At 46.7% G+C, this 22,865-nt stretch overlaps 1 protein-coding gene and 1 long non-coding RNA gene across 4 annotated transcripts in view; both read right to left on the bottom strand.

Moving 5' to 3' along the window:
* Positions 1–962: 962 nt before the first annotated feature.
* Positions 963–7,074, bottom strand: LOC127913602 (uncharacterized). The gene is made up of 3 exons (XR_008086148.1): positions 3,794–7,074; positions 3,471–3,689; positions 963–1,391 (listed from the first exon to the last, which is right to left on the bottom strand). It is a non-coding gene; the product is annotated as an uncharacterized LOC127913602 (long non-coding RNA).
* Positions 7,075–14,622: 7,548 nt separating this feature from the next.
* LOC118379732 (protein GREB1-like) overlaps positions 14,623–22,865 on the bottom strand; it is a 31,275-nt gene continuing 23,032 nt past the window's right edge. For all 3 annotated transcript variants that reach the window (XM_052485990.1, XM_052485988.1, XM_052485989.1), the window contains 8 exons: positions 21,657–21,818; positions 20,962–21,166; positions 20,619–20,781; positions 20,257–20,493; positions 19,880–20,015; positions 19,505–19,699; positions 19,234–19,372; positions 14,623–16,226 (listed from right to left, as the gene is read on the bottom strand). In XM_052485990.1, the coding sequence (XP_052341950.1) occupies positions 16,063–16,226; positions 19,234–19,372; positions 19,505–19,699; positions 19,880–20,015; positions 20,257–20,493; positions 20,619–20,781; positions 20,962–21,166; positions 21,657–21,818 (1,401 nt within the window). In that variant the 3' untranslated portion in view covers positions 14,623–16,062. The remainder of the gene's footprint in view (positions 16,227–19,233; positions 19,373–19,504; positions 19,700–19,879; positions 20,016–20,256; positions 20,494–20,618; positions 20,782–20,961; positions 21,167–21,656; positions 21,819–22,865) is intronic.

Here is a 22,865-nt window from a genome sequence, read left to right on the forward strand (position 1 = left end):
CTCTCTCCTCATGCCCCACCTCTCTCTCTCCCTCTCTCTCCTCATGCCCCACCTCTCTCTCTCTCCCTCTCTCTTGTCATGCCCCACCTCTTTCTCTCCCTCTCTCTCCTCATGCCCCACCTCTCTCTCTCTCCCTCTCTCTCTCCCTCTCTCTCCTCATGCCCCACCTCTCTCTCTCTCCCTCTCTCTTGTCATGCCCCACCTCTCTCTCTCCCTCTCTCTTGTCATGCCCCACCTCTCTCTCTCCCTCTCTCTCCTCATGCCCCCTCTCTCTCTCCTCTCTCTTGTCATGCCCCACCTCTCTCTCTCCCTCTCTCCTCATGCCCCCTCTCTCTCTCCCTCTCTCTCCTCATGCCCCCTCTCTCTCTCCCTCTCTCTTGTCATGCCCCACCTCTCTCTCCCTCTCTCTCCTCATGCCCCATCTCTCTCTCTCTCCCTCTCTCTTGTCATGCCCCACCTCTCTCTCTCCCTCTCTCTCCCTCTCTCTCCATGCCCCACCTCTCTTTCTCTCCCTCTCTCTCCTCATGCCCCACCTCTCTCTCTCCCTCTCTCTCCTCATGCCCCACCTCTCTCTCTCTCCCTCTCTCTTGTCATGCCCCACCTCTCTCTCTCTCCCTCTCTCTCCTCATGCCCCCTCTCTCTCTCTCCTCATGCCCCATCTCTCTCTCTCCCTCTTTCTTGTCATGCCCCACCTCTCTCTCTCCCTCTCTCTCCGCATGCCCCACCTCTATCCCTCCCCCTCTCTCTCCTCATGCCCCACCTCTCTCTCGTTCTCTTTCCTAATGCCCCACCTCTCACTCATTCTCTTTCCTAATGCCCCACCTCTCTCTCGTTCTCTCTCCTCATGCCCCACCTCTCTCTCTCGTCATGCCCCACCTCTCTCTCCTCATGCCCCACCTCTCTCTCCTCATGCCCCACCTCTCTCCTCGTCATGCCCCACCTCTCTCTCTCGTCATGCCCCACCTCTCTCTTCTCATGCCCCACCTCTCTTTCCTCATGCCCCACCTCTCTCTTCTCATGCCTCACCTCTCTCTCTCGTCATGCCCCATCTCTCTCCTCATGCCCCACCTCTCTCTCCTCATGCCCCACCTCTCTCTTCTCATGCCTCACCTCTCTCTCGTTCTCTTTGCTCATGCCCCACCTCTCTCTTCTCATGCCTCACCTCTCTCTCGTTCTCTTTCCTCATGCCCCACCTCTCTCTTCTCATGCCTCACCTCTCTCTTCTCATGCCTCACCTCTCTCTTGTTCTCTTTCCTCATGCCCCACCTCTCTCTTCTCATGCCTCGCCTCTCTCTCGTTCTCTTTCCTCATGCCCCACCTCTCTCTCCTCATGCCCCACCTCTCTCTTCTCATGCCTCACCTCTCTCTCGTTCTCTTTCCTCATGCCCCACCTCTCTCTCTCTCCCTCTCTCTTGTCATGCCCCACCTCTCTCTCTCCCTCTCTCTCCTCATGACCCCTCTCTCTCTCTCCCTCTCTCTTGTCATGCCCCCCCTCTCTCTCTCCCTCTCTCTCCTCATGCCCCCTCTCTATCTCCCTCTGTCCACTCATGCCCCCTCTCTCTCTCCCTCTCTCTTGTCATGCCCCACCTCTCTCTCTCTCTCTCTCCTCATGCCCCACCTCTCTCTCCCTCTCTCTTGTCATGCCCCACCTCTTTCTCTCCCTCTCTCTCTTCATGCCCCACCCCTCTCTCTCTCTCCTCATGCCCCACCTCTCTCTCTCCCTCTCTCTTGTCATGCCCCACCTCTCTCTCTCCCTCTCTCCCTCATGCCCCCTCTCTCTCTCTCTCTCTCTCTCTCTCTCTCTCTCTCTCTCTCTCTCTCTCTCTCGTCATGCCCCCCCTCTCTCTCTCTCCCTCTCTCTCCTCATGCCCCACCTCTCTCTCTCCCTCTCTCTTGTCATGCCCCACCTCTCTCTCTCCCTCTCTCTCCTCATGCCCCCTCTCTCTCTCTCTCTCTCTCTCTCTCTCTCTCTCTCTCTCTCTCTCGTCATGCCCCACCCCTCTCTCTCTCCTCCTTGCCCCACCTCTCTCTCTCCCTCTCTTGTCATGCCCCACCTCTCTCTCTCCCTCTCTCTCCTCATGCCCCTCTCTCTCTCTCTCTCTCTCTCTCTCTCTCTCTCTCTCTCTCTCTCCCTCTCTCTCCTCATGCCCCCTCTCTCTCTCTCTCTCTCTCTCTCTCTCTCTCTCTCTCTCTCTCTCTCTCTCTCTCGTCATGCCCCACCTCTCTCTCTCCCTCTCTCTCCTCATGCCCCCTCTCTATCTCCCTCTGTCCACTCATGCCCCCTCTCTCTCTCCCTCTCTCTTGTCATGCCCCACCTCTCTCTCTCCCTCTCTCTCCTCATGCCCCACCTCTCTCTCCCTCTCTCTCGTCATGCCCCACCTCTCTCTCTCTCCCTCTCTCTTGTCATGCCCCACCTCTTTCTCTCCCTCTCTCTCCTCATGCCCCACCGCTCTCTCTCTCCCTCTCTCTTGTCATGCCCCACCTCTCTCTCTCCCTCTCTCTCCTCATGCCCCACCTCTCTCTCTCCCTCTCTCTTGTCATGCCCCACCTCTCTCTCTCTCCCTCTCTCTTGTCATGCCCCACCGCTCTCTCTCCCTCTCTCTCCTCATGCCCCACCTCTCTCTCTCTCCCTCTCTCTTGTCATGCCCCACCCTCTCTCTCTCCCTCTCTCTTGTCATGCCCCACCTCTCTCTCCCTCTCTCTCCTCATGCCACCTCTCGCTCTCCCTCTCTCTTGTCATGCCCCACCTCTCTCTCTCCCTCTCTCTCCTCATGCCCCCTCTCTCTCTCCCTCTCTCTCCTCATGCCCCCCCTCTCTCTCCCTCTCTCTTGTCATGCCCCACCTCTCTCTCTCCCTCTCTCTCCTCATGCCCCCCCTCTCTCTCTCTCTCTCTCCTCATGCCCCATCTCTCTCTCTCCCTCTTTCTTGTCATGCCCCACCTCTCTCTCTCCCTCTCTCTCCGCATGCCCCACCTCTATCTCTCCCCCTCTCTCTCCTCAGGCCCAACCCCCTCTCCCTCTCTTTCCTCATGCCCCACCTCTCTCTCGTTCTCTTTCCTAATGCCCCACCTCACTCTCGTTCTCTCTCCTCATGCCCCATCTCTCTCTCTCATCATGCCCCACCTCTCTCTCCTCATGCCCCACCTCTCTCTCCTCATGCCCCACCTCTCTCCCTCGTCATGCCCCACCTCTCTCTCTCGTCATGCCCCACCTCTCTTTCCTCATGCCCCACCTCTCTCTTCTCATGCCTCACCTCTCTCTCTCGTCATGCCCCACCTCTCTCTCCTCATGCCCCACCTCTCTCTCCTCATGCCCCACCTCTCTCCCTCGTCATGCCCCACCTCTCTCTCTCGTCATGCCCCACCTCTCTTTCCTCATACCCCACCTCTCTCTTCTCATGCCTAACCTCTCTCTCTCGTCATGCCCCATCTCTCTCTCCTCATGCCCCAGCTCTCTCTCCTCATGCCCCACCTCTCTCTTCTCATGCCTCACCTCTCTCTCGTTCTCTTTCCTCATGCCCCACCTCTCTCTTCTCATGCCTCACCTCTCTCTCGTTCTCTTTCCTCATGCCCCACCTCTCTTCTCATGCCTCACCTCTCTCTCGTTCTCTTTCCTCATGCCCCACCTCCCTCTTCTCATGCCTCACCTCTCTCTCTCGTCATGCCCCATCTCTCTCTCCTCATGCCCCACCTCTCTCTTCTCATGCCTCATCTCTCTCTCGTTCTCTTTCCTCATGCCCCACCTCTCTCTTCTCATGCCTCACCTCTCTCTCGTTCTCTTTCCTCATGCCCCACCTCTCTCTCCTCATGCCCCACCTCTCTCTTCTCATGCCTCACCTCTCTCTCGTTCTCTTTCCTCATGCCCCACCTCTCTCTTCTCATGCCTCACCTCTCTCTCGTTATCTTTCCTCATGCCTCACCTCTCTCTCGTTCTCTTTCCTCATGCCTCACCTCTCTCTCATTCTCTTTCCTCATGCCTCACCTCTCTCTCGTTCTCTTTCCTCATGCCTCACCTCTCTCCCTCAATGTGACAACACTACAGAGCCGTGGCATTTCAGAACAATTACATAATTACCCCGCCCCCCACTGCCGCACTCCCGACACATTCTGCCATCCCCACTAATACAAACACAAGGCCACGTGTTAAAGGAACTTATTCTGATGAAAAGTTTCCTCCACTCCCCCCTCAAGGACATAAAACTGCTTCCTGGTTTACAACCAATCACAAGATACTCACAATATAGGCCCAGGGTTAGGGTTAATAAAATAAAACGACGCAAACCCTAGATCAGGCGTAACTTAATCCTAGTCCACAATGTAAGACACATGTCACAGTAGTACCATTACATCCTAGGGCCACTCAGATTAGAGGTGAGGCTGTAGTGAGGTGAGGTGAGGTGTGGTGAGGTGAGGCACGAGCCCATTCACTGACAGCCAGGTCGGAGAGAAAGGTAACCTTTAATACAGTCACTCCTTTCATAGGATTAGTCAATAACTGCATTAACTGTACCTAGTTTATCATCTTATCTCACCTAACAGACACCACACACATACACACGGAAGCATGTATACACACATAAACATACACACACATGCACACACACACAACAACATTCCCATTGGCTGAGGCTCTTATTGATATAGTAGAAGTACACACACACCGGTTGAATCAACATTGTTTCCACGTCATTTAAATGAAATGATGTAGAACCAATTTGGAATAGATGTTGAATTGATGACTGCCCAGTGGGTTATGACACAGCGATCCCACACAAAGCTATCTGGCTGGCAGTCAAGGCTGCCAAATCAATGGGGGTCCACATCAACGGCATGTATTCCAAATACGTTTCAGATATATTTTCAGTATATGCCACTGGAATAATTGTTAGCTATGCTGATGCATAATCCAGCCACTGTTCTGCAGCAGAGGACATGCATGACCTGGCATAAACTGCTGTTCAAACAGGAATCTTTCACATTCGGACCAGTTTACAACGTATAAATAACGACTAAGTGAAAACGAGTTGTTGTTGTGTTTATGTCCATAGCCTATTTCAGTCTCCATTGTAATCATATGAATATAACTGTTATCTCAAAAGGCATCCCTTAGCATAATGCCTGACAATTGCTTGACAAAAACAAACTAGGCTAATCACAATCCAGGCAGAGATGGTCTGGGTGCAGCTATCCGTTGGTAAGAAATTATAGACCACACAAATATGAAGAATATCATATTGATAGATAGCCTAAAATTCACAAACATATTCATACATACATTATTGACGATGAATTGTCACTTCGGGGTCTTGTCGTCATACAAATACCTTCCGTTGTATAGGTAAAGCTGTTTGTCTTATTCCACTTCACTACTACATTGTAATAGCGAACAGAACCTTTCCCGACTTTTGATCTGCGGTTTAGCGGTGTGTTAAAACGCTGAGATGATAATCCTGTCACCGAAGAGAGAAAAAACACCCTACCCTCACTCCGCGGGTGACATATCACGTTATAAACCCTCACCAGGACCAATGACAGACCAGACCACCCATTTCAGTGAGAAGAGTACAACTGCAGCCCGCAATTCGGGGTGTTCCTGTATGTGGGCTTTCCTGCATCTTCAGGAACCAGTCTTTATATTTATATTGTCAGTCTTTAAACTATGACTCCAGTACATAGGCGGAAGACAGGGGCGCTCCACTACGGTAATGCATCAGAACTGCAGATAAACACTACATTACAACATAACTAGTTACCAATGAGTTGCGGGGACGACCAGTAGACAGCGTGTCCTTCACCCCCGTCTGTCTGGCAGTTTATCCCAGCAGGCGGGAGCGACACCGCGCGTTAGCTCACTACGGTCTGCTGTACTAACGGGGGCGACCGGTAGACTGGCAAACATTGCCGCACGAGGGCGATGCGGGCACATTGGTGACAGAACAAGGTGTTGTTATAGAACTCCAGAAAAAAAGCCTGCTTCTTATGAACGCATTTCACACTACTTTTGTATAATGATTTGACGGCTCGTATGAATATCCTGCTCAATGCTTGTGTTATCATCGCATCAACTGCATTATACGTAAAAATAAAATAAATAAATAAACACTTCAACTTCAACCAGTAAAATGGCTATTTGGATAGCTTTTTCTACAGCCTAAAGTAGGCGGTGTCGATAAAACTCAAGATAATACTTCATGCAGGAATGCCCCAACTGGCGGGCTGCAGTTAGTTGTACACTGTCAATAGCAGTAGCAGCCCACTAGCTGGTTACAAAGTAAAACATTTACTGACCAGTGTTGCTTTTAAAGCTGCAATATGTACATTTTTGGAAGACCCACCCAATCAAATTCACACCGAAATATGAGTTATGGATCTGTCACTCATTGAAAGCAAGTCCAAGAAGCGAAGAAATCTGTTCTATGTGCAATATTTCTATGCTTCCTGTTCTTACATTTTGTTTTTGTATCTTTTACTTTCAGTTTTGTACACCTGCTTAATTTCAAACAGCTGAAAATACAATATTTTTGGTTATAGAAAATATATTTCACAGCGGTTTAGATGGTACAATGATCTTCATTGCTTGTTTGTCACATAAACTGAAATTAGGCAAACTATTAGACGTTTAGCAACCAGGAAATTACAGAACGATATCTCCATAATGCACCTTTAAACCTTGAAACATTTCTTAATTTACAAGGTAAATTCACATATTTTCAGAATGGTAGAGATGTGGTGATGGAGAGTCTCATAGACTAGAAATAACATAAATTCAAATTCGAAACGTTCAAATTAGTATGATACAGTATGTTACATTTGATATGGTTACATAAGACAGGTTACTAAAGGTCCTGTCATCCCTTTTCCCATGTAAAAATACCAACACATCATCCATAACATCTTTACTCTTACTCTATTAAAATGCTCGGAATTGAATAAATTGTACCTTCTCTCATCTCTTACTATCAGAAATCCTGAAAGAACAGACCCAGTGGGACAGGGAGCGTATATCCATGAGTTCACCTTCACTGACAGCTCTTTTAAACAGCCTTGTGGTCTTTCCCAGGTAACAAGGTAAACAATGGGCCACATGTTATTCTGAGCCTAAATAGTGTGCTTCACCCCACTTTCTCTGCAAAATGCTCTTATTGTCAACAGAGCTGATCATGGACTGCTGGATATCAGACAAACAGCAGCAATACACAACTGCATTTATATTGTTTTGTAGCTGATTACAGAATACACTGTAGTGTAGGTAGTCTGCTAGCTACAAGTCACAACACAGTTGGCTTTTTCTAGCATGCTGGTAGGTAGTCTGCTCGCTACAAGTCACAACACAGTGGGCTTTTTCTAGCATGCTGGTAGGTAGTCTGCTAGCTACAAGTCACAACACAGTTGGCTTTTTCTAGCATGCTGGTAGGTAGTCTGCTAGCTACAAGTCACAACACAGTTGGCTTTTTCTAGCATGCTGGTAGGTAGTCTGCTAGCTACAAGTCACAACACAGTGGGCTTTTTCTAGCATGCTGGTAGGTAGTCTGCTAGCTACAAGTCACAACACAGGTGGCTTTTTCTAGCATGCTGGTAGGTAGTCTGCTAGCTACAAGTCACAACACAGTGGGCTTTTTCTAGCATGCTGGTAGGTAGTCTGCTAGCTACAAGTCACAACACAGTGGGCTTTTTCTAGCATGCTGGTAGGTAGTCTGCTAGCTACAAGTCACAACACAGTTGGCTTTTTCTAGCATGCTGGTAGGTAGTCTGCTAGCTACAAGTCACAACACAGTGGGCTTTTTCTGGCATGCTGGTAAGTAGTCTGCTAGCTACAAGTCACAACACAGTTGGCTTTTTCTAGCATGCTGGTAGGTAGTCTGCTAGCTACAAGTCACAACACAGTGGGCTTTTTCTGGCATGCTGGTAAGTAGTCTGCTAGCTACAAGTCACAACACAGTGGGCTTTTTCTAGCATGCTGGTAAGTAGTCTGCTAGCTACAAGTCACAACACAGTGGGCTTTTTCTAGCATGCTGGTAGGTAGTCTGCTAGCTACAAGTCACAACACAGTGGGCTTTTTCTGGCATGCTGGTAAGTAGTCTGCTAGCTACAAGACACAACACAATTGGCTTTTTCTGGTGTAACAGTATAATTTTAAACCGTCCCCTCGCCCATACTCGGGCGCGAACCAGGGACCTTCTGCACACAACGACAACAGTCACCCTCGAAGCATCGTTACCCATCGCTCCACAAAAGCCGCGGCCCTTGCAGAGCAAGGGGAACTACTACTTCAAGGTCTCAGAGCAAGTGACGTAACCGATTGAAACGCTATTTAGCGCACACCGCTAACTAAGCTAGCCGTTTCACATCTGTTACACTGGCATGCTGGTAAGTAGTCTGCTAGCTACAAGTCACAACACAGTTGGCTTTTTCTAGCATGCTGGTAGGTAGTCTGCTAGCTACAAGACACAACACAATGGGCTTTTTCTGGCATGCTGGTAAGTAGTCTGCTAGCTACAAGTCACAACACAGTGGGCTTTTTCTAGCATGCTGGTAAGTAGTCTGCTAGCTACAAGTCACAACACAGTGGACTTTTTCTAGCATGCTGGTAAGTAGTCTGCTAGCTACAAGTCACAACACAGTGTGCTTTTTCTGGCATGCTGGTAGGTAGTCTGCTAGCTACAAGACACAACACAATGGGCTTTTTCTGGCATGCTAGTAAGTAGTCTGCTAGCTACAAGTCACAACACAGTGTAATTTATATGGCATGCTTGTAGGTAGTCTGCTAGCTACAAGACACAACACAAATGATTAAGGGTTATTCACCAGTATCGTTATGCTTGAGCTATCTTACGGTTTGTAAAAAAGCCTTATGATGCGCCCAAGTGATGACATTTTAATGCTTTATATATTTAAAGTAGTTACAACTATAAGACGCTACCGTTGACATCAATCAATCAAATGTATTTATAAAGCCCTTTTTACATCACCAGATGTCACAAAGTGCTATACAGAAACCCAGCCTAAAACCTCAAACAGCAAGCAGTGTAGATGTAGAAGCACGGGGGAGGGGACCAGTAACTGTATGATCTACTTGTCAATGTTCCTGGTACAGTCATTTATCATACTTGGGTCAACCTGCTATGAGCTGGTTTCATCCAAATATCATCCAATTTGATGAAAAACATGATTTTCTGTGTCGGGGCCTTTAAGTCAAAAACAAAAGTAGGGTGGTTGGTCGGGGTGGATGGGTATAATGCCGCGAACATCTAGCAACCCATAGGTTTTGTGTTCAAACCTCATCATGGACAACTTTAGCATTTTAACTAATTAGCTACTTTGCAACTACTTAGCATGTTAGCTAACCCTTCCCCTAACCTTAAATAACTCCTAACCCTTTAACCTAACTCCTAACCTAGCTAATGTTAGCCACCTAGCTAGCGTTAGCCACCTACCCACCTAGCTAACGTTAACAACAACAAATTGTAATTCGTAAACATATTGTATGAATTGTAATTCATAATATATCATAATATAACATATGAAATGGATGACAGACCACCACTAACTAATAGATACCATATGAAACGCAACATATGATAATAAATGAAGTGTCCCGGATTTACATTTACTATGTTTCTTCTACCCCACTCAGCAGTGAAATTATATAACCACACACACACACACACACACACACACACACACACACACACACACACACACACACACACACACACACACACACACACACACACACACACACACACACACACACACACACACACACACACTCTCTCTCTCTTGGCAGACCACAAATTGATTTAACACACACATTGATTTCTGCACATCCTGTCCAAATTCAGCAAGCTATTTGTTATTGCTCAAGAATTCCAAGAACAGCTCCAGAATTCCACTCATTATGATATTACAGAACGTTTTCCACCCATTGCGTCCTGGAGTCACCCTGGGTGTCGTGAGGGCTGGGCTGCCAGAGGGAAATATAGAAAGCAGCAGAGTGAGAACAGTATCTATTGCAGCATGTGACCGCTGTTACAGAAGTAGTAGCAGAGGCCACTGTAGGAATGTTGTTTCTCCAGGAATTGGGGCCCAATATAAATAGATAGCTCAGAGGAGGGCTGTGTGTGTGTGTGTGCCCCTCTTGCCAAATGCGTCCCTGTCTGTACAGGCGTTCTGGGCACGCACACACACACACACACACACACACACACACACACACACACACACACACACACACACACACACACACACACACACTCTCTCTCTCTTGGCAGACCACAAATTGATTTAACACACACATTGATTTCTGCACATCCTGGCCAAATTCAGCAAGCTATTTGTTATTGCTCAAGAATTCCAAGAACAGCTCCAGAATTCCACTCATTATGATATTACAGAACGTTTTCCACCCATTGCGTCCTGGAGTCACCCTGGGTGTCGTGAGGGCTGGGCTGCCAGAGGGAAATATAGAAAGCAGCAGAGTGAGAACAGTATCTATTGCAGCATGTGACCGCTGTTACAGAAGTAGTAGCAGAGGCCACTGTAGGAATGTTGTTTCTCCAGGAATTGGGGCCCAATGTAAATAGATAGCTCAGAGGAGGGCTGTGTGTGTGTGTGTGCCCCTCTTGCCAAATGCGTCCCTGTCTGTACAGACGTTCTGGGCACACACACACACACACACACACACACACACACACACACACACACACACACACACACACACACACACACACACACACACACACACACACACACACACACACACACACAGACAGACAGACACATGCGAACACACACAGACACATGCGCACACACACACACAGACACACGCACACACACACCCAGCCTCTTGACTCCTGATTTCGTAACAGTTATTTCATTCACCTAGGTACATAAGCTGCTCATGGGACACGGCCTGGAACAGACAGTAATACTCATGTTCAGTCTTTCTAGGAACTATTCGAAAATTCTGTGATTATTTTGCAAGTACACATGTTTAGCAGATGTTAATGCGAGTGTAGAGAAATGCTTGTGCTTCTAGTTCCGACAGTTCAGTAATATCTAACAAGTAATCTAACAATTCCCCAAAAACTACCTAATACACACAAATCTAAATGGGTGAATGAGAATATGTACATGTAAGTATATGGATGAGTGATGGCTGAGCGGCATAGGCAAGGTGCAGTAGATGGTATAAAATACAGTACATACATGTGATATGAGTAATCTAAGATATGTAAACATTATTAAAGTGGCATTATATAGAGTGGCTTTTTATAAAGTGGCTAGTGATCCATTTATTAAAGCGGCCTGTGATTGGGTCTCAGTGTAGGCAGCAGCCTCCCTGAGTTGCTGTTTAGCAGTCTGATGGCCTTGAGATAGAAGCTGTTTTTCAGTCTCTCAGTCCCAGCTTTGATGCACCTGTACTGACCTCACCTTCTGGATGGTAGCGGTGTGAACAGGCAGTGGCTCGGGTGGTTGATGTCCTTGATAATCTTTTTGGCCTTCCTGTGGCATTGCGTGCTGTAGGTGTCCAGGAGGGCGGGAAGTTTGCCCCCGGTAATGCGTTGGGCAGACCGCACCACCCTCTGGTGAGCTTTGCGGTTGATGGCGGTGCAGTTGCTATACCAGGCTGTGATACAGCCTGACAGGATGCTCTCGATTGTGCATCTGTAAAAGTTTGTCAGGGTTTTGGGTGACAAGCCACATTTCTTCAGCCTCCTGAGGTTGAAGAGGAGCTGTTGCACCTTCTTCACCATACTGTTTGTGTGAGTGGAACATTTCAGTTTGTCTGTGATGTGTACGCCGAGGAACTTAAAACTTTCCACCTTCTCCACTGCTGTCCCTTCGATGTGGATAGGAGGGCGCTCCCTCTGCTGTTTCCTGAAGTCCATGATCATCTACTTTGTTTTGTTAATGTTGAGGGAGAGGTTGTTTTCCTGACACCACACTCCGAGAGCCCTCACCTCCTCCCTGTAGGTTGTCTCGTCGTTGTTGGTAATCAAGCCCACTTGCCGTCTGCAAACTTTATGTTTGAGTTGGAAGCGTGCATGGCCACACAGTCGTGGGTGAACAGGGAGTACAGGATGGTGCTAAACACGCACCCTTGTGGGGCCCCAGTGTTGAGGGTCAGTAAATTGAAGATGTTGTTTCCTACCTTCACCACCTGGGGGCGGCCCATCAGAAAGTCTAGGACCCAATTGCACAGGGCAGGGTTGGGACAGGGCCTCCAGCTTGATGATGAGCTTGGAGGGTTCTATGGTGTTGAATGCTGAGCTGTAGTCGATGAACAGCATTCTTACATAGGTCTTGCTTTTGTCCAGATGTGATAGGGCATGAGTCACCTTGACTGAGACCTGAGGACTGATTCACACTATAGGGCCAAACTGAACCAAGCTGAACTGGGCTGGCCTGGTTACGCATCCACCATAGTTGCTGGAACCATGCTGGAAAGAAGATATCTGAGCCAGCATGGTACGCGTCAGGTTTGCCAATTGTATGAATCGGGTCTCAGACTGGCATTTGCTCCCCCAGCTAAACCCTAGACTTTGGCACAGCGGGTTACCACAATCTTGTGGCACACAGATGACTTGGGTTCATACCCAGAGTTACACTTTCAGTACCTTCAGTATAGGGAAAGGGGATCCCTAGTCAGTTGCACAACTGAATGCGTTCAACTGAAATGTGTCTTTCTCATTTAACACAGCCCTCTGAAACACAGAGCTGCGGGGGTACTGCCTTAATCGACATCGTCCACGTCATCGACGCCCATATTCTTATTTGTGGCCAAGGAAGCCTTTTGAGTGCACAGCGCATTTTGAGATGTTCCAACAGCCCATCTCTCTCCAACCTCATCCCACTCTCTCCCTCTCTCTCTGCCTCTCCCTCGCTTTCTCAGAATTATATAGTCTCAACTGCCGCCACTGACTGTCTACAGACGGATATTCAGCAACAGAACAGTCTGTCTAGACTCAGGTTATAGTAGTCTTCTATCTCAGATAGTGACATACTCAGAGAGAGTATGGTTGGTAAAGAACTGTTTTAGGTCATTATAGGACCGTCTGTCTGTCCATGATATGATAGAGATGAGAGAAACAGAGAGAGAGTGAGTGACTGAAGACAGACAGACAGACAGACAGACAGACAGACAGACAGGCAGGCAGGCAGACAGACAAGAAGGAGGACAGACAGACAGGTCACCGTACCCAGGACCAGTTGGGACTGGCGTTGTTGCAGAATTTTTCCAGATGTTCCTCTTGGGTCATGATTCCATGACACGGCTTGATCCCCACTCAGATATACGATCCAAAAGGTGTGTTTCTGTGTTAAAAACCGGGTGATCCGACTGAAGTGTGTGTTTTAGATACTTGGTGATCTAACAGACAAGTGTGTTCAGACGTTAGTTAAGTAAAGGTTCAATAAAACAGGTAAAGCACGTAGTGATCCCAGCTATTCTGTGTAAGACTGTAAGACTGTGTTCGTTCTCACTTGTCAGACTGTCGATATAGTGTTTCTGGAGATATTGTGGGACTAATTTTATCCAGTGTGTTCTGAGAACCGTGTTCCAAAGCTAAACGTTAGAGCACCCACCAGATCTTATCCCAGCTTCTTTAAAAGGCCAGGACGGCACACACACACACATACACACACACACACACACACACACACACACACACACACACACACACACACACACACACACACACACACACACACACACACACACACACACACACACACACACACACACACACACACACACACACACACACACACACACACACACACACACACACACGCACACAGGCCCGTCATGAGTGAGACATCTATTGGGGGCAGCAACTCCTGGAACTGATTTGCTACCTGACTCTCAGCTCTCTCAGTGACGTCATCAGAGCCACCCGGGAGAGAGACTCGGTCCCCTAATTTCTACCCTCTGCTCTACACCCCCTCCTATATCCTACAAGCTCCCACAGTCTCACGTCAAATCCATGTTTCTCAAATGTCAATCGGTTAGGGTTAAGTTTAGGCATTAACTCTGTAATACTAAGGTTAGGTATGAACTAAGAATGGTTAAGGTAAGGGTTATGGTTTGGGATCGGCTTACAATAAAAATCTCAAAAACAACTTTCTATCGCTGGATTCAAACATGCAACTTTTTACACCAGAGGCAGATGTTTAAAACTGAAACCAACTTGAAGGTAACAGTGATAACTGTTGCCCCTATTGGCCGGTTTCCATGTCATCTCCCAACGTCCTCCGACTTGGATGGACGTCTAATACGATGTTGTATCACAGGTGACGTGGCTGCTCTATACCACCTGGATCAAAGGCTGCTAGACAGGTAGGTCAGCTCAACATGTCCCTCCAACCCAGGACACACAGCTCAATTGAATGGCCATAGATGTCCTTATCTGCCCCCTTGGATACCCCCCTCCTGCCCTAGCTAGTACAGAGACTCCCAACGTTCTTTGCTATGGGACAGCTGGAGATCGAATTTCAATATTGAAACAATGTTGCAAATGTCGGAGAGACAGACAGCAAGGTTTATACAAATCTCTGCTGTTGAAAACTAAATGTTAGTCTAAAATAAATGTGAGAATGTCTAGATGCTTTTTGTACTGGAAATAAAGTTTATAAATTGCTTGGCTGGGCTGATGAGACAGTGGATTGCGCAGTCAGATGGAACAGAGTAAAAAGGCATTTTAAAGTCATAGATTTAGCCAGTGGCAATTTGTGGAATAGACACTGGCTGGAATGCGGTTTTAACCTATCAGCATTCAGGATTATACCCACCCACCCGTTGTATAATACTGTATAACTACAGTAGGCCACAAGACTCTTACATAATGACTGATTATCTTAGTGGTTCGCTAAGAGGAAAACTTAGGCGTAAGGTAACACTGTTAGGTGTCAGTAAGGCACATTTCAATTGGACTTGATTAATTGTTCTCATCTGTCCTCAACTTGAGCCCAGTGGCAATAGCTTCCATTGACCGTCAGTTTAAATGTATAGTGTGTGCTGTTCTCTGCTGGCCACAGATAGTGTCGCATCTCCTATGTGTAGCAAAAATAATACAAAGGGGGGAATAAACAGGGAGACACCACCCACTAGTGGTGGGAAATGAGAGTTGCTGTGAGAGATGTGTGAAGAGCAGTGAGTCAATGTTTAGAGCAGGGTTTTATGACTCCAGCACCTGGACAGCAAATGGGTGCATAGGCTTTTGTTCCAGCCCCGCATCAACTATTCCTGGTCCAGACTACATACAGCCTGTGATTAGTTGATTATTTGAAACAGGTGTGTTAGTGCTGGGCTGGAATGAAAGCCTGCACTCTGAGTGGTTCTCTCGGACCTGATGGTAAAAAACATCATTCAGACGGATGTACAGCATAACCAACAGCAGATACTGTAAAATAGATTGAGACTGTTTTCAGAACATGTACATTTGTACATGTACATTGTATACATTGTAAAACATAACAGTACACAGGACATTGTGTCTATAGAACATGACAACATCAATTCAAGTTTCTCAACATATTGATAATCAGGAGACCACAAACACAGAGCGTCAGAAATGAGAGCCACATACACATAAGAGTTCTCACCTCTTGAAGAACACTGGCGTGAAATCACTAAAGAAAACATCTTCTTTTACATAGATAAGTACTTTTTACATGACACAAAACTGTCAAAATATATGCAAAATATTGAATCATTGTATATCACAAAAAACTTCTTTAAAAAAAACGACACTTCATTATCTACAATAAGAATGGTGGCATGCACTGTGGAATGATGACTTGTAACAAATCACACCAGAGAGGAGGAGGGCTGATTGGAGTATTGTAGTATTGTAGTAAATACCACAGCAATGCTACAGTAAACAGAGCCATACAAGTCGCAGACTCATAGCTATATTCACTAGCAGCTATACTCTCCATAGGTTATTGGCTTGATCCACTAGAAGTGTACAGACAGTTTTTGCCTTTCTGTTTTGAACCTACAGCAGGGTTCAAGCTGAGGGTACTGGTTGAGATTCATGGATTTAGGAGTTAGGGGGGGTTCATATGTGTTTCCCTGTGAGGAAGAAGAGGGGCCGGTCCTCTTTAGCGTTGGCTGTCTGGAACTCGTCACTCAGCCGGAACCTCCACTCGTCCTCGAGCTCCAGCCTCACCACTGTCTGTCTCAGAGAGCTGCGGTCAGCACATATCACACACAGAACTGCCCCTGGAGGAGGGAAGAGAATACTGTTGAGGAAGTGATGACTTCTCTGTGTGTGAGTCTGCCTGCATGGGTCTGTGGACGTTTACCTTTGAGGAAGTCTGCTGTTCCCACATGCTTCAAGAGGGCCAACATTGTTCCTGTTCCCAAGAAAGCTAAGGTAACTGAGCTAAACGACTACCGCCCCGTAGCACTCACTTCCGTCATCATGAAGTGCTTTGAGAGACTAGTCAAGGACCATATCACCTCCACCCTACCTGACACCCTAGACCCACTCCAATTTGCTTACCACCCAAATAGGTCCACAGACGATGCAATCTCAACCACACTGCACACTGCCCTAACCCACCTGGACAAGAGGAATACCTATGTGAGAATGCTGTTCATCGACTACAGCTCGGCATTCAACACCATAGTACCCTCCAAGCTCGTCATCAAGCTCGAGACCCTGGGTCTCGACCCCGCCCTGTGCAACTGGGTACTGGACTTCCTGACGGGCCGCCCCCAGGTGGTGAGGGTAGGCAACAACATCTCCTCCCCGCTGATCCTCAACACGGGGGCCCCACAAGGGTGCGTTCTGAGCCCTCTCCTGTACTCCCTGTTCACCCACGACTGCGTGGCCATGCACGCTCCAACTCAATCATCAAGTTTGCGGACGACACAACAGTGGTAGGCTTGATTACCAACAACGACGAGACGGCCTACAGGGAGGAGGTGAGGGCCCTCGGAGTGTGGTGTCAGGAAAATAACCTCACACTCAACGTCAACAAAAACTAAGGAGATGATTGTGGACTTCAGGAAACAGCAGAGGGAGCACCCCCTATCCACATCGATGGAACAGTAGTGGAGAGGGTAGCAAGTTTTAAGTTCCTCGGCATACACATCACAGACAAACTGAATTGGTCCACTCACACTGACAGCGTCGTGAAGAAGGCGCAGCAGCGCCTCTTCAACCTCAGGAGGCTGAAGAAATTCGGCTTGTCACCAAAAGCACTCACAAACTTCTACAGATGCACAATCGAGAGCATCCTGGCGGGCTGTATCACCGCCTGGTACGGCAACTGCTCCGCCCTCAACCGTAAGGCTCTCCAGAGGGTAGTGAGGTCTGCACAACGCATCACCGGGGGCAAACTACCTGCCCTCCAGGACACCTACACCACCCGATGTTACAGGAAGGCCATAAAGATCATCAAGGACATCAACCACCCGAACCACTGCCTGTTCACCCCGCTATCATCCAGAAGGCGAGGTCAGTACAGGTGCATCAAAGCTGGGACCGAGAGACTGAAAAACAGCTTCTATCTCAAGGCCATCAGACTGTTAAACAGCCACCACTAACATTGAGTGGCTGCTGCCAACACACTGTCATTGACACTGACCCAACTCCAGCCACTTTAATAATGGGAATTGATGGGAAATGATGTAAATATATCACTAGCCACTTTAAACAATGCTACCTTATATAATGTTACTTACCCTACATTATTCATCTCATATGCATACGTATATACTGTACTCTACATCATCGACTGCATCCTTATGTAATACATGTATCACTAGCCACTTTAACTATGCCACTTTGTTTACTTTGTCTACATACTCATCTCATATGTATATACTGTACTCGATACCATCTACTGTATGCTGCTCTGTACCATCACTCATTCATATATCCTTATGTACATATTCTTTATCCCCTTACACTGTGTATAAGTTTTGGAATTGTTAGTTAGATTACTTGTTGGTTGTCACTGTATTGTCGGAACTAGAAGCACAACCATTTCGCTACACTCGCATTAACATCTGCTAACCATGTGTATGTGACAAATAAAATTTGATTTGATTTGACTTCTCTGTGTGTGAGTCTGCCTGCATGGGTCTGTAGACGTTTACCTTTGAGGAAGTGATGACTTCTCTGTGTGTGAGTCTGCCTGCATGGGTCTGTAGATGTTTACCTTTGAGGAAGTGATGACTTCTCTGTGTGTGAGTCTGCCTGCATGGGTCTGTGGACGTTTACCTTTGAGGAAGTGATGACTTCTCTGTGTGTGAGTCTGCCTGCATGGGTCTGTAGACGTTTCTGTACCTTTGAGGAAGTGATGACTTCTCTGTGTGTGAGTCTGCCTGCATGGGTCTGTAGACGTTTACCTTTGAGGAAGTGATGACTTCTCTGTGTGTGAGTCTGCCTGCATGGGTCTGTGGACGTTTACCTTTGAGGAAGTGATGACTTCTCTGTGTGTGAGTCTGCCTGCATGGGTCTGTAGACGTTTACCTTTGAGGAAGTGATGACTTCTCTGTGTGTGAGTCTGCCTGCATGGGTCTGTAGACGTTTACCTTTGAGGAAGTGATGACTTCTCTGTGTGTGAGTCTGCCTGCATGGGTCTGTAGACGTTTACCTTTGAGGAAGTGATGACTTCTCTGTGTGTGAGTCTGCCTGCATGGGTCTGTGGACGTTTACCTTTGAGGAAGTGATGACTTCTCTGTGTGTGAGTCTGCCTGCATGGGTCTGTAGACGTTTACCTTTGAGGAAGTGATGACTTCTCTGTGTGTGAGTCTGCCTGCATGGGTCTGTAGACGTTTACCTTTGAGGAAGTGATGACTTCTCTGTGTGTGAGTCTGCCTGCATGGGTCTGTAGACGTTTACCTTTGAGGAAGTGATGACTTCTCTGTGTGTGAGTCTGCCTGCATGGGTCTGTAGACGTTTACCTTTGAGGAAGTGATGACTTCTCTGTGTGTGAGTCTGCCTGCATGGGTCTGTGGACGTTTACCTTTGAGGAAGTGATGACTTCTCTGTGTGTGAGTCTGCCTGCATGGGTCTGTAGACGTTTACCTTTGAGGAAGTGATGACTTCTCTGTGTGTGAGTCTGCCTGCATGGGTCTGTGGACGTTTACCTTTGAGGAAGTGATGACTTCTCTGTGTGTGAGTCTGCCTGCATGGGTCTGTAGACGTTTACCTTTGAGGAAGTGATGACTTCTCTGTGTGTGAGTCTGCCTGCATGGGTCTGTAGATGTTTACCTTTGAGGAAGTGAAAGTTCTTTAGGAATCCTGGCGTGATGAAGGAATCCCAGAAGCAGAGCAACAGGCCGCTGAACAGCAGCCCTGTAGTACAGATGTTGATGGAGTGAGGTCTGGAACTCACAAAACACACCGTGACCTGGAGAGAGAGGGGGTGGGGGATAGATGTAGGGAATGAAGGAAGGAGAGAGGGAGGGAAAGAGATATGCCCCAATGACTGATCTGACATCGGAACAATCACATATTTATTTGTGTGTGTGTGTGTGTGTACCTCAGGCCCCAGGTTGAGGTAGCAGTCTACAGACAGTATGGGGTGTGTGTAGTTGCATGTGCTAAGGGGGAACAGGCTAGAGTGTTGCAGGTATTTCTCCAGCAGTAGCTGTGCAGGCGTGGCCAGGAATGGATGCTTGCTGTCCGGGGCACAGATATACTGAGACGGCTGGACCGAGGTGGGGACGTCAGTCATCTGAAACCACACATTATATCAACATTACAATGGTCCTAGCATGAACGGTACAACAACATTACAACTGAGACATCACATTACAGAGGGATATGAATCCATCCCTGCGGAACACCACATTTGATTTGAAGATGATGTTGTGAGTGTATGTTTGTGTGTGTGGTTGTGTGTGTAAGACTGTACCTTGTTCTTGATGATGAAGGTGTGGTATCCTCCAATAGAGATCTGTTTCTTCATCACACTAAAGTTGTTGAAACGACAGATGAGCAGACCAGCGCTGTGGACTCGCAGGGTAAAGTCAACATCATCACACGTAAACCTGAGGAGGAAGAGGAGTAGAGGGGGAAGAGAGGAAGAGAGGGAGAAGAGGAGCGAAGGGAAAGAGAAGAGGCAGAGAGAAAGAGTGAGGGATGGTTCATATAGAAACCATTTCAACCTGCCACCATACTCTTCTTCCAAAACAAATTACTTATCTAAAGTCAAGTGTCTGTCCTCTCTAATCCATTTTGGTTGTACAGGACTATTCTAGCATATTATTCAATTCTAGTCTACTGTCTCACCTGTTCTGGTTGAACTGGATGCCCTGGGTCAGGTCCACGTTTAGAAGCAGGAAGTCGTGGAGGTGTCCTCTGGAGAAAGGCTCCCTGTGACGAGCTCCTCCCCCTGACCCCTGACCTGGGGAGTGACTGCTCCACTTCCTGATCCCACAGACGCCGAACTGTGTGAGGTCAAGACACGCCTCCATGTGCTGCAACATCTGCTTCAGAGACACGTTCCTCTCTGCAGGGCCTGAGGTACTGGAAGAGAGAAAGAGAGGATTACAGAGCTATGCAAGGACAACAATGAATTGCGTTGTTGTGTGTGTAGCTGAGAATCATTCCTTGTTGTGTGTATGTGTGTGTGTGTGAGTGTGACTGTATACCTGTGTGAGTCCAGGTCCACAGCGTTCCACATGACGCAGGAGTCGTCAGAGAGGATGATGAAGGGCCAGACGTCAGCTGGCGGCCCTCCTCCCTCCACCCTGCGGCTGCGTTCCAGCTCCAGGTTGTTATAGGACAGCTCCTTGATCAGGAAGTGGGCCGCACCTGGGGGAGGGGGCAGAGGTCAGAGAGGGAGCCATTGTCTCTGTATCTCATAATGTATGTTAGTTTGTTTGTTTGTGTGGGGGGAGAGGGTGAGAGATAGATGAAGGGAGGGGGAGTGAGAGAGAGAGTAAGAGAATGAGTGAGTTAGTGAGAAAGAGAGTGGAGGTAGTTATAGCGTACCGAGCCCGGCTCCATTGAAGATGGTGGGCAGCACCAGCATAATGTGGTTGGGCCAGTACTTCTTATAGACAGCCATCTCATACTCCTTGATGACCAGGATGTGGAGGTGGGCCGCCCCATCCATGGTGTGGTACAGGTTGAACAGGCCATGCTCATGACGACCTGTTGTTGGGGTGAAGATGGGACTCTTGATACAGTCTGGGTTCTGATAGGGGAACAAGAAACATACACAAGTTTGAGTGGGTTCCACAAAGATTTGATCTTTTCAGTGTTTCTATACTATGTATTATGTTGACTGTATATGTTAGTGGAGGTTTCAGATATGGAAGTACTATAGGAAATAAAGAAAGAAAGAAATGAATAAAGAGTAAGAGGAAAAATAGGCTCTTGGGAGCTCCCTGGTGGTGAGATTATGCAGTGCATCCTCACTTCACTGATTGTGGGTTTGAGGAAGGGGTTGGTAGTGTACTGCTATGGTTCGATTCTCTAATCTTCTCCTTGACATGTGTACCTGCTCAATCCCCCTATCAGATTTAAAGGCACTCGATTGCTGTAATGAGTTAGCACCCTATTTCTTAAACCAATCCATTTATTTCACATCCATAAAGGGGAGTGAATGAGTACACACCTCAGGAAGAACGGTAGAGAATGGGTATTAGGGTTAGTGTTAAGGGTGAGGGGCTTAGTTAGATTACCCAATTGGAGGTGAGGGGCAGTCTCATGCTCTCTAGTTGGCCTCCTGGTTGGCTGAAGCTGAAGTGGTGGTGTTTAGACTTGGGAATGATGAAGTAGAGCTGAATATCCTCCCCCAGCAGCAGGTGGGAGAAGGTGAAGGCATGCAGGGTCAACTCATACATCTACACATATACAATACACAAAGAAAATACATGATCATACATCTACACATGTAGAATAACCATATATAACACATTATCATACATTTACACATAGAATACATTATCATACATATACACATATAGAATACATAATTATACATCTACACATGTAGAATAAACATATATAACACATTATCATACATATACACATATAGAATACATTATCATACATCTACACATATATAATACATTATTATACATCTATACATATATACTACATTATTATACATCTACACAAATAAAATACATTATCATACATACAGAATACATTATTATACATCTACACATAGATAATACATTATTATACATCTACACAAATAAAATACATTATCATACATACAGAATACATTATTATACATCTACACATAGAGAATACATTATTATACATCTACACATAGAGAATACATTATCATACATCTACACACACAGAATAAATGATCATACATCTACACATATAGAATACATTATCATACATATAAACATATAGGATAGATATACATCTACACATATAGAATACATTATCATACATCTACACATATAGAATACATTAGCATACATCTACACATATAGAATACATTATCATACATCTACACATATAGGATAGATATACATCTACACATCTACAATGCATTCAGAATGTATTCAGACCTCTTGACTTTTCCCACATTTTCTTACATTACAGCCTCATTCTAAAATTGATTTAAAGAAATCAGTTTTTCCCTAATAAATCTACACAAAATAACCCATAATGACAAGGCAAAAACAGGTTTAGACATTTTTGCAAATGTATAAAAAATAAAAAACAGAAACATCTCAAGGATGATCAATGGAAACAGGATGCACCTGAGCTCAATTTAGAGTCTTATAGCAAAGGGTCTGAATACTTATGTAAATAAGGTATTTCTGTTTTTAAATTGTAACACATTTGCAAAAAATATCTACACCTGTTTTGCCTTGTCATTATGGAATATTGTTTGTAGATTGCTGAGGATTTTTATTTATTGAATC

Source organism: Oncorhynchus keta, chromosome 29 (genome assembly GCF_023373465.1).
Source record: "Oncorhynchus keta strain PuntledgeMale-10-30-2019 chromosome 29, Oket_V2, whole genome shotgun sequence".
NCBI classification, from domain to species: Eukaryota; Metazoa; Chordata; class Actinopteri; order Salmoniformes; family Salmonidae; genus Oncorhynchus; species Oncorhynchus keta.